The sequence below is a fragment of the Xyrauchen texanus genome, chromosome 49 (assembly GCF_025860055.1).
Source record: "Xyrauchen texanus isolate HMW12.3.18 chromosome 49, RBS_HiC_50CHRs, whole genome shotgun sequence".
NCBI lineage: Eukaryota > Metazoa > Chordata > Actinopteri > Cypriniformes > Catostomidae > Xyrauchen > Xyrauchen texanus.
The window spans coordinates 24,199,990-24,212,436 of record NC_068324.1 but is presented as its reverse complement, the minus strand read 5'-3'; the positions used below and the strand labels follow the sequence as shown (position 1 = coordinate 24,212,436).

Genomic DNA, 12,447 nt, shown 5'->3' with positions numbered 1-12,447 from the left:
GTAGGTGTCACCCCTACACCATTCTGAATCATCAAGTGTTCCACCTCCTACTGAAGAGAGTGAGATCTCCACAAAATAGTTGGTAAGTGTGACACCCTCTGCCAAAATCGAATTGTTTGGAGTTGGCTAGAGTGACACCAGCTTAAAGTATTCTGAGTGGTTGTTAGTGGGTGCACTTATAGATGGTTGCTTGGGTGTTCTGGGTGGTTGCTGAGTCATTGCTAGGTTGTTCTAGGTGTTGTTTTAGGATGTTGCTATTTGGTTGCTAAGTTGTTCTAAGTGAGTGTTAGGGCATTGCTAGGTTGTTGTTTGGGTGATCTGGGTGCTTTTTAGGGTGTTGCTAAGTGGTTGCAAAGGTGTTCTGAGATATTGTTTGGGCGTTGCTGGTGGTCGGTTAGGTGTTCTGGGTGGCTGCTAAGGCATTGCTCATGTGTTTTGGGTGTTTAAGGGTGTCGCTATGTGGTTGCTAAGTTGTCCTGAGTAGTTGCAAGTGTGTGGCTAAGGTATTCTATTTGGTCACTAAGGTTTCTGAGTGGTTGTTAAGTATTGCTAGGTGGTTTATATGGTGTTATGAGTGGTTGCAAGGGCATTGTAGGGGTGTCTAGGTGTTTTTAGGGTGTTGCTATGTGGTTGCTAAGGAGTTCTGAGTGGTTGTTATGGCATTGCTAGGTGGTTGTATATAAATATACAAAGGAAAATTGTCACCACAAATTAATATTTACAACTAATGTCTTTTGAGATTGCAAAATACATATATAAAAGTGTGGAAATATACTCAAAGAAAACATTTCCCTTTTTTTTTTTTTTTTCTTGAAGAAAATAATATTTCAGAGCATTCCAGAGAGGATATAATTATATATAGTTAGTATTAGTGTCAGACAGTGTTGGCATGCAGTGGTTGTTTTTTTAGGAAGTGAAGGTGTCATTTGTCCACATCAAGTCTGTTGCTAAGGACCCTAGGCCAGAGATAATAGTTATATCATACAGCACTTCATATCTAATGACTGTAAAACATGACTCATATGAGTATAGTGCACAGCGCCTGGTGTGTCCATGCACACACACACACACACACACACACACCTCTATCACACAAAATGAAAATGACATATGTATTTATGTTTTTGTGTGCTGCACGGAAGCACCATGAATCAAAAGATCAGGTGGACAGTAATAGTCATGTTCCCAAGCATCAAAGAGCACTGCAGATTCCTCATGTATAAGGTAAGTGGCTGAGGTCAACACAGCATTGTTCACAGCAACACAACATGCTGTGATGCGACAGGTAGAAATAACTTGTTTATATCATGGTGTGGCTTCATAAAATGATGCTTTTAAAACAGACAGGCTCACTGTTTGTGTGTCATTAATGCATTTCATTATAATGAGTTTTACTAATTATATTGGATGGTGTGTGTGTGTGTGTGTCTACGTTTTTGGGAAATATAAAAATTCATAATGATTTTTGTGAGGGTTAGGGGATAGACTCTATAGTAATTATGTTTATGTAGAGTCCTAATAAAGATTGCCACACCAACATGATGCAATGAATTATAAATAATCTTATAAAAAATATTTTTATTTTTTATATTCTGACTCTAATTCTTCAGTTTATTTATTTTTTATTTTTAATGACTTTTTTCTTTTGGGAAAAAAATCTATTTACAATAAAACACCATTTAGCTCATTCCAATGGAAATAAAGCATTGATGAGAATTATAGCGCTTTAAGCTGTGGAATAATATTTAAGATATAGGAAAACGAAAAAGAAATAGGAAAGTTTTAATTCGTTAAAATTAGTCTCCTACATTAGTTGACAGGAAATAACAATACACAATACTTTTACAGCATTTATTAATCTTGGTTAATGTTAATTATATCAATAATTTTTTTACATTCACATTTTTAACATTCAATTCATTTTTTATATTAGAAGTTGGTTTTGTAAATATTAGTTAATGCACTATGAACTAACAATGATGAATCAATGTTGTTGTTAGTTAAAGATGTCTAATGCATTAACTAATGTTAATGAATGGAACCTTATTGTAAAACTTTACTGGAAAACTATATAGAAAATACAAATAATTGAGTTAAACGTTGACATTTTCAGCAACATAACTACATCTCTTTATATTGCACGCCTTAACAATAAGCAGTCAAAAACTTTTCCATCACATTTCCAGCAAATGAGTCACACACGGTTCTGAGTTTAGTCTCCTCCTCTCTGAAACATTCTGACCAATAGAAACAGGGATGGGCGAAACTGTGAACCCAGATGGCCAATAGGAATGTCGATGGGAGGAGCCGAACGGTCTCAATGCTGTCAGTGAATTTACTCATGATTCGGCGTCTTGGAGAAGTCATGAATGAGCCGTGAGTTTTGGGAATGTATCAAATGTGGATATTTTGGTCGCCACTGCAGTGATGTATGAACAGCTTTCATTTATCACGTGTTTAATGCTTTTGTTTCCCTGACGCATTGAACACATCAATTTATTTTACTCATCATAACTTCATATAGCTTTTAATAACTAAAAAAAAAAAAAAATTTAACTTTGTGTCAACCCAAACGGGGACTTATCAAGGATGCGTTTGCTTTTCACTCTAGTGAATTTTGAGGGTCCTTCAGGGAGATAAACAAACATATCTTGTTTTATTCCAGCATGTCCCGGAGGAAACAGGCAAAGCCACAGCACTTCCACGTGGACGCGCATCTCCTCGGTGAGTTCTCGCATCACTTTCTGTGCTGGAGTGACGGAGTTTGAGCATAAACGCATGCAGAACTGTGTAGTTTTCCTGTGGTTTGAAAAATTATGCTGATGGTTACTACACTTTTTATTTAACCAACGGTAACTCTGATAGTTTAACCTTTATGATTTACAAAATTCAGCACAAATAGATTCTACAAATGACTTCAAGAAGTAATGTTCAGTACCTACAATTCCAGTGTAACAGTCAATCCCAAAAATGTGTCACAATATGAGAACAACAAACAGAATATAGTTTGCATTGTAACAGCTTTAAAACTGTGTATACTTCTAAGCTATTTGTCCCCAAATGTGAGCTAATAATTTATTTTATTTTTCTACAAATGCAGATATTTGTATTTGTATTTATTTATTCATTCATTCATTTATTATCTTAGGGACATTAAATATTGTATGGTATGTGATGTCTATCCTGAGAACTTTCAACAAGTTCTGCTTGGTATAATAACCTACACCTTGTTATGATAATGACAGATCTCTGTCATCAGCTGCAGCCTTTTTCAAAGTCAGTTTTTCATTTATAATGTCTAGGCAAGAAACCAGGAAATATATATATTCTTTTGTATGAGATCATTTTAATTTCACTGCATCATCAAAATATACTTGAAAGGCTACATTTTCATCATATAGCCTACTTTACAAGTTCTGTCATCAAACTTTCTTTTTTTTAATGGATAAGCATGGTTAAAAAGTCCCAGTCTCCCCAATGTAAAATCATAATCAAGACTATGATTATAACGACTATAATATAAATGATACAGTATCTGACTGATTATATCAGACTGGTTAGACCAGATTTTGTGGAAATAAGAAGAGATTTACTATCAATTTGTAATAGTTTTTCTATCCTAAAGAAGCAGCAGACTCAAAAAATAAATTCAAAATTCTGATGAAAGAAATACATATATATATGTGTATATGTATGTGTATGTGTATGTGTGTGTATATATACCTGTAGTTTTGCTTCAAACCAAGTGAACATTGCCATTTTCACCCAATAGTCAAGCTATTATAAACTTTGCAACAAATTTTCCTAAACAATTATTTGCAATTAATTCCTATTTGGCAGCTATGTAAATAGAATGAGCATTTATTTTCCTGGAAATTTAATGTATTGCCTTTGTTGAGATGGCTACAGGGTTGTCTTTTGCTGAGCTTCACATTTACTTAGACACATTTATCTAATATCCTCTGTAAATGTATCTGGTTTTATTGACTTTTTTCTTCTTGAAATTCAGATCATCCAGTGAAGAACATCCCCACCCCAATATATGATGCCCATATCTGTGAACAATGCTGCGCTGAATTTACCAATATAACTGACTTCCACCAACACCAGAAAGACTGTTCAAAAGATCAGATAGTTCTAGAAAAATTTGATAATGGAAGCCCAGACTCTTCACCTTCCATTCACACTTTATGTTCTTCAATTTTTAATTCTGAGGAGCAAGTGAATGGTGCTAACAATACAGAGGAACTTTGTGACTTTTCTAATGATGGAACTTCAGAAGGAACTGATGCAGCTCCACACATATATGAAAATAGCAGTTATGACATTGCCAAAAATGTGCATTTACATCATGATAATGGAAAAGATGATGCTGATGACTTTAGCTCACCATACTCAACTCTCCTACCTCAAGAGGTTTACTTACTTGAGTTGTGTAAATTATCAGTGACTAATAGCAATGTCTTCATTGAGAACCTAGAAAACACCAAGGTTGCTGTCGCTCAGTTCTCACAGGAAGCTAGTTTGAGTCTAAAGGCAAGCTGCAAGAACATTAACGACAACAAAATGGCTGCCTGTAGTCTGATTGAGCAGCTGTTAGCTCTGCAGCAACAGCAGATGCAGCAGCTAAAAGTAATTGAAGAAATTAGACATCAGATAATGCTATTAACCGCTCATAATGCTGATACACCTTTAGCCACAAACATCTGCGAAAGTCTATCAGGAATGTCTCAAACCAGTTCATTGAAAAAACTCAGCTCAAACCTCTCTGAACAGCTCGCAGCAGCCACTGGCCTAGCAGAAAACCTAGCAAGCCAATCTGCTAATGGCTATGCTAAAGAGTCTAAACATTTTATTTCACAGACCAACCAAGATGGCTCAAGGAGTGATAAAGGAAGTCCACAAATGACTGATAAAAATGGAGATAACCCTTTGTCATCAAAATATGGTATGGATCTATGTAGTAACCAATCTTTGCATGGTAATACAATAAGTGAGAATGTTTCAGGCACAACTAATTTAAAAGCGCCTTCATCTCCTGCTTCGTTTACTGATGGGATTCTAAACAAACTTGAATTGCCTCATAAACAGAATGGCATTAATGTATGTGCAAACTCCTTGCCTAGTTTTGGGGCAATTGTTGAGGACTTGAATGCTTTGACTACATTAGCCCAGCAGAGGAAAGGCAAATCACTCAATGTGACTTTATTTGAACACAAGAAGCCATCTGAAGATTGTATATTCAAGCACAAATGCAAATTCTGTGCAAAAGTATTTGGAAGTGATAGTGCTTTGCAGATACACTTGCGGTCTCACACTGGAGAAAGACCTTATAAATGCAACATATGTGGAAATCGATTTTCCACACGTGGAAATCTCAAAGTCCACTTCCAGCGTCACAAGGAGAAGTATCCTAACATTCAAATGAATCCTTATCCAGTTCCAGAGCACTTAGACAATGTCCCAACCATCACAGGTATTCCACATGGTATGTCTCTGCCCCTTGAGAAGCATGGCCCTAACTGGCTGGATAACGAACCTTTAGTGGGTAACTCTCTTGACTTTATGCTTCCAACATCATTGCCAAGTCTTCCCCCCATCATTAAAAAAGAGAAGGATGGGGTATCAATAACCAAATGTCAAGGTCCTGTTGTCAGTGAGGTATGTGGGAGAAATAATGGGCATAAAAAGGGATTTCAAAGTAGCCCTCTTCTAATTTCATCTGAGAAATTTAGAGAGGTTACACAAGCCTTGAGTGTTGCTACCTTTGTAAGCTCCTCAAAGGAATGTTCAAGAGAACACATTGTTTCTAACACCTCGGTCAATTCAAGCTTAATAAGCCAGCTAAAATTGGAGCAGCTTGAAACCAAATTTCTTTTGGGGGGCCCTCCAAATCCTACTGGAGCCTCAGAGACTTCAAAGCTGGAGCAGTTGGTGAAGAACATAGATAAGAAGCCCTTTGACCCCAATGAGTGTATCATCTGCCATCGAGTTCTTAGCTGTCAAAGTGCACTTAAAATGCACTACCGCACCCATACTGGAGAAAGGCCATTCAAATGTAGAGTGTGTGGACGGGCTTTCACAACTAAAGGCAATCTCAAGACACACTTCAGTATTCATCGTTCCATGCCACCCCTTAGAATACAGCATTCATGCCCAATATGCCAAGAAAAGTTCACAAATGCAGTGGTTCTACAGCAGCATATCCATATGCACATGGGTGGTCACATCCCTAATGTCCCACTGCATGATACCAGCTGGTCAGAGCCCATGGACCAGGACACTGAACAGGTAGAAGGGAGTAACATGGATTTGGGTAACTTCTCTAATAAAAACATGGAGTTTATGGAAGGTGAATCAGATCCAAAGTGCTCGTATGCATTACCAGACAGTTTATCATCTTCTCCTGCTTCTTTTGAATTTGCCAGAGCAATTAAATCAGAAAGTCAGATAACCATCTCACATGTGGATGACCTGTCAGACAGCGGGTTGAAAAATATGGAAAATGGATCAATGGATGTAGACTACTTCACCTGTAGATCATCTTCACTAAACGGAAACCTTGACAGTCAAAAGAGAAGAATTTTAGTCTACACTGAGTCTGCATCCTCTTTGGAACCCTCCTCTCCCAATGGCCCTGTTCTTGAAATACATGAAAACACTACAACTGACAGGCACAAGAAATCTGCTAAACCAAATGGCTCAAGTCTTTCACTGCCTGATGTCACAGGGTTCAAGCTACTAGATGGAACATCTGAAGATGTCCCGAAAGTTAGTATGACCATGATTTTACCCTTCCATGAGCAAGGATCCCTGAAAACCAATGTTTGTGATATCTGCAACAAGACATTTGCTTGTCAAAGTGCTTTGGATATTCACTATCGAAGTCACACCAAAGAACGGCCATTCATTTGCACTGCATGCAACCGAGGGTTCTCGACTAAAGGTAACCTTAAACAGCACATGCTCACTCACCAGATGCGAGACTTACCTTTACAGTTGTTTGAGCCAGCAAATCAGGTCCTGATTTTCCCCCCAAACCAGTTTCTACCCGCCATGGAACCATTTATTACCCCAAAACGAATCGGACTCAATGGGATCATTAAAAAAGATCTTAAAGACTCTGCAGCAAGTATGGGTAGGACTTCAGCTACCACATTACTCACTTTCTCTACACCAACATTAAAAGTAGCACCACTTCGACGAACAGCTAAACAGCACTTCTGCCACACCTGTGGGAAGACCTTCTCTTCTTCAAGTGCACTTCAAATTCATGAGAGAACCCACACTGGTGAGAAACCCTTCGCTTGCAACATATGTGGACGTGCATTTACCACGAAAGGAAATTTGAAGGTACACCAGTCAAAAGTGATACAAATATTTGAATGTTTGTTTTAGAAAATGTTCTTTGTGTTTCTGCTTTATCTGGTAAAGGTGTTAATTCACCACACTATCCTGCTGAAAATACCAGCAGAGCTGGTCACTTGAAAATTTTGTGTTTTAGATGCTTGTCACTAACATAGGATGCTGGGGTGCTGGTGTCTCCACCAGGCTACTTAAGTAGCTTAACCAGCAAGACAATTTTGGTCAAAGTTTTACTAATAAGCAACACAACTATCCTGGTCCACCAGCTATAGAAGAATCAAACCAGCATAGGATCGTCATTATTTTGTCAAGTATGACATGTTCATGGAACAACATTTCTATAGAGGAAATAGTCCTAAATTTATCCCTAACCTCAACCCTAACCCAAACCATGAACTACCCCTAGTAGTAGGTTGATAACAAAAGGAACTTACCCCAGCTCTCTTATTGGTTGATAAGAAAATTGTTCCAGGACCAACAAGAATGTTGATCAAGGAACATGAGGAACATACTTGGAAAAATCACAATCTCCGCAGCAGCATAATTGAGTCTTTTCAGCAGTGTGGTGGATTGTCCTTTGGTATTTTATTGCTTTGTTTTGAATCTGTTACATTGTCTTGGATATTGTCTTGGATTATTGCCTTATATCTATCTGCTTCTTCCATCCTGTATTTCCAACTAGGTTCATATGGGAACCCACATGTGGAGCAGTTCTCCGGCCAGGCGAGGACGTAGGCTTTCTGTTGATGGTCCTTTAGTTGGATCCAACCCTGAGAGATCTCACTGCCCTAAAGACACTACCCTGAAAGATGTTGTGGGCAGAGTAAGTAATGGGGACACCATAGGCATCTGGAGTCAGTATGCTTCTCTCACTAGTGGTTTGGCTATGAGAACAAATGACATGCCATTAATTCAAAATGGTGGCATACCTCACCTGTCGATTTCTGCTGGGCACTAGGAGTGTAAAGGTTCTCGTACACAAATCTGTACGGTTCGCCACCCACGGTTCAGGAAGTATTGGCTCCAAGGTGGGTTCACCTCAAGTTTAATGACGCATCTGTTGCACAAGGTTTGGTGAAGAAAACAAAGCATAAAAGAGACACAGGCACAGTTACAACCTCCGCTAATGCACCTGAATGGATCTGTAGATGGATACACTCTGTTTCACTGTTCTGCATGCATTGTGTGTAGTTGAAAATGGCAAGCGGAGACAACGAGCCAGTGATAGAGAAGCCCCCTGCATTTCTCCTTTCTGGGAACATTGTCTTTTTGCAGTTAATTACAATAGCGATGGTCCAAAAACTTTTACAAAAAAGACACTGTTTGCAGACATGCACGCAAGTTCTTCTTGTTTCCTCAAGTGGCTGTAATCTAACAGAAGCATCAATAATGCATTTTGATTAATGGCATTAAAATGCCATTTACATTAATACATAGATACATTATTAATAATTCACCCAGGGAAACAGCCGCAGGTGAGCTGAAATTTTGAAGCAGGCACTCAGTGCTTATTTGGACAGACATGAAACAATAACTAAAGATCTTGGGGTGTTCATGTGGGATTTCCACTAAATATAAAAACACTCAAGCAGCATTATCACAAAATCCCTTCTCGTATGTATTTTAATAGCAAGGTTATTCTTTTATAGTGATGTATAGCTTCCGAATATTGAATATATGTTGAGATGAGTTTGAAGTGCACTTTATGTTGATACATGTAGTGTATTAGTGCAGGTATTAAGTTAAAATGTTGATTTAGTAATTAGAGAAAATGTTTTTGAATAAGGCAAATACACAATTGTACTGAAACTGTGACCCTATAACCATGATACAAACCAAACTGTGAGAAATTCGAAACGTTGCACCCCTGGAAAGCTTAGAAAAATTGCAACTTAACAGAGCATTACCTTGGCTTGAGAGGTTCAGTGAAAATGGTCCAACTTTTCACTTCCGGCCATTGGTTGAGGACAAAAAACTGCAGTGATGGATTGAATTTCATTGTTCTTTTCGGGATGCAATTTCATATACCAGGGGTTGCCATATGTTTCGGGATGCAATTTCATATACCAGGGGTTGGCAACCTATGGCATGTGTGCCAGTGTTGGGGGAGGGGTAATCATTGGCATGCAGGCAGCAGCAAGAGGGGAGTAGACTAAATGGTCTGCACTTATATAACGCTTTTTTAACTTTAGCAGTTTTCAAAGTGCTTTACACTGTGACTCATTCACCCATTCACACACACCAATGGTGGCAGAGCTGCTATGCAAGGCGCTAGCCTGCCATTGGGAGCAACTTGGGGTTCGGTGTCTTGCCCAAGGACACTTTGGCATGTGAAATTATGTGGGCCAGGAATTGATCCACCAACCCTGCGATTAGTGGCCGACCCGCTCTACCATCTGAGCCACAGCCCATATAGACTATTTTATTTATATGAAGTCCCTTGCACCTGCATGGCAATCTATATATTGATGTAATCTTTCCTCATGTTTTCATGAGCTGAACAGGTGGCTAAACAAAAAGTTGAAGTGTGACGAGACTTCAGTATACCCAACAGACTCACACAGCGCATGCAAGCCATTCACGCATCGCGAGCCGGCCGCACAGATCAATTCAGGCAGTGCTTCACTTTCTGTGAATCGCATGATTAAATGACTCCACTTTGCTTTGGTTGCTCTGTGAGGTTGAGCGGACAACAGCCTACATTTTCTGGTTTTATTTTTGCTTTCAAAAAAAGATGATATGTAAGAGGACACCGTTCAGCTATCAGTACTTGAGATATTCAACCCAGCATACACCCTCCTTAAACCACAATGATGGTCACTCTCACAACTACATTAAACGATTAAATGAGTAAACAAAAACACACATCGTACGGTTCAAAAATCTGTGTCTGATTCAAAATATAAATTAGTCATGGAAATAAAGTTTAAAGCACTGTCTGAATTGATCTGCACTGCTGGCTCGCGATGTGAGAATGGCTTGCATGCGCTATGCTCGTCTGTTAACTGTACTGCAAGCTTGTTACACTATAATAGTGTTTTACTTCCCATTCATCTCATGAAAACACGATGCATGGTCATGAGGAAGGATTACATCAAGATGTAGGTTGACATGCAGGTGCATTTCTTGTTGTTAGTGATTACCCCTCACTGTGATTTTGAATAATTTATGACATAAAATCAGTGTTGGGGAGTAGCTAACTACATGTAGTGACGCTACTAACCTTGACAGTAGCTCAGCTGCTTTTAAAACAGAGTAGCTTTTCCAGTAGCGAACTACTTTTTCCAGCAAATAGCGGTGTAGCATGACCAAATGCTACATCATGTTGGTTAGATTATAACTAATAGCCTTCCTTATTGCGTAGAAGTCAAACTTTTACAGGCAAAACGTCAGATGAGCTGGCAGCATATTTCTGTCTGCTGAGCAGAATCAGACAGCGTCTTCTTTTGTAACGGCAGATTACAAACTAAAATAGTGCACTACAACCATCTTCTGAGTGCTTATTACAGCTCACTTGGATAAGAAGAGATTGTCTGATGATATGTAAAGCAAGCAACCACAGTTTGTTTATCTTTAAGACGTCCGGGGCAGGTAAATCTGAAAATTATGAAAGTGTTCAAAATTATTCTTCTATGTAACTAAGAATGTTTCAGAAACTTTGTTCTTAATAGATCACACAACAGCATATTTACCTTTACTATTTAAATAAAACAATTCAAAAAGTTATAATTGCCTTTTGAGGGATTTTGTTTCTGTCCTAAATATGTTTATTTCGCTTCTCTTCGTCTCAGAAAGTGAATTATTATTATAATATTTATAAATATACAGTATATATTATTATAATAACTACTATCATGCAGAAATATTTGATTTCTAAATTTCTTAGCATTTAATTAACTATTATTTTCATGTAAAATAATTAAAATGATTAGTAATCATTTATGGCATGTATTATTATGCAACAGTCTACGTAGGATGACCGTCCGTCCACTTGTTTTGGACCTGAACAAAGCGACAAATATTTGTAGAGCAACCTCTGTATGTGACCTGTAAAGCTGGCACTTGCATGTCAATGGCAAAAAAGTCTGAAAATACAATGAGCATGAACCCAGGTGAGGGCAGAAACAAGCCCAGAGTCTTTATTCACATATTATCCACACTAAATATTATGTGACAAGAACAAAAAATGCCAGCCCAAGGAAAGTTTGTCATAAAAATGTGATCTTTTGGGAAGTAGGCTGGCCACGGCAGGACTGAAAAGTGTGAAGTATAGTATAAAAGTATTTTTTAATGGCGCATTTTTTGTTTTTATTTTATACTGTTGTATTTTATTTTATGGCCATTATTAACTGTATTAATGTTACTATTCATTAAATGTAATATAAATACATTTAATATATTTAACTAAACACATTAAATTGATTTTAATTAATACATAAATTACTAAATGTCATTAGTGTACATTTTGTTATTAATATTATTGGTTTGATAGTAACATTAAACAAAATATATTGCCTCATTAAGTAACTTCAATGCATCTAGCTGCTTTTTAATAGTAACTTGTAGTGTAGCTAACTACATTTTCAAAAGAGTATCTTGACTGTAGCTTAACTACTTTAAATTATGAGTAGCTTGTAGCTTGTCAAAGTTTCAAAGTAGCTTCCCCAACACTGCATAAAATATGAAATATTAAAAATTCCACACAACTAATCAAATAAGAACATTTGTGACATGAACTGTAATAACACATTTTGTACAAAAGGACAGGTCTTCTTTCACTGAAGCACTTTCACAAGTTCACATTCTGGATCATAATCATTGGGTTTTGCTCAAACTTTTCACTCAAGCTGCTATGATAATAATATAATTGGAAATTAAAAATAAAGGTTTCGGATAGAAAAATGTAAACTAGAAATCTTTTTTCGTCAGCACAAATGTGCATACCTTTTTTTTTTGCAGGTGTCAGAACAGCCATTGACAAGGGGGGAAAAAATGGCACTCCATGCCAAAAAGGTTGCTGACCCCTGCCACATACATTCAAATATGATGCAAATCCATAGGAATATGATTTGATTATGATTT

General features: G+C 37.6%; 1 protein-coding gene across 1 annotated transcript; it reads left to right on the top strand.

Moving 5' to 3' along the window:
* The first annotated feature begins 2,666 nt into the window (after window positions 1–2,666).
* On the top strand, window positions 2,667–11,867 carry LOC127640060 (sal-like protein 1). The gene is made up of 3 exons (XM_052122434.1): window positions 2,667–2,724; window positions 4,010–7,353; window positions 8,048–11,867. Exons 1-3 carry the CDS (start codon window positions 2,667–2,669, stop codon window positions 8,321–8,323), a joined length of 3,678 nt encoding a protein of 1,225 aa, XP_051978394.1. The 3' UTR covers window positions 8,324–11,867.
* Window positions 11,868–12,447: the final 580 nt, after the last annotated feature.

Coding starts and splice junctions, on each gene's coding strand:
- LOC127640060 (XM_052122434.1), top strand. CDS start 2,667: ATGTCCCGGAGGAAACAGGCAAAGCCACAGCACTTCCACGTGGACGCG. Junction 2,725..4,009: donor CGTGGACGCGCATCTCCTCG/GTGAGTTCTCGC, acceptor CTTGAAATTCAG/ATCATCCAGTGAAGAACATC. Junction 7,354..8,047: donor CCACGAAAGGAAATTTGAAG/GTACACCAGTCA, acceptor ATTTCCAACTAG/GTTCATATGGGAACCCACAT.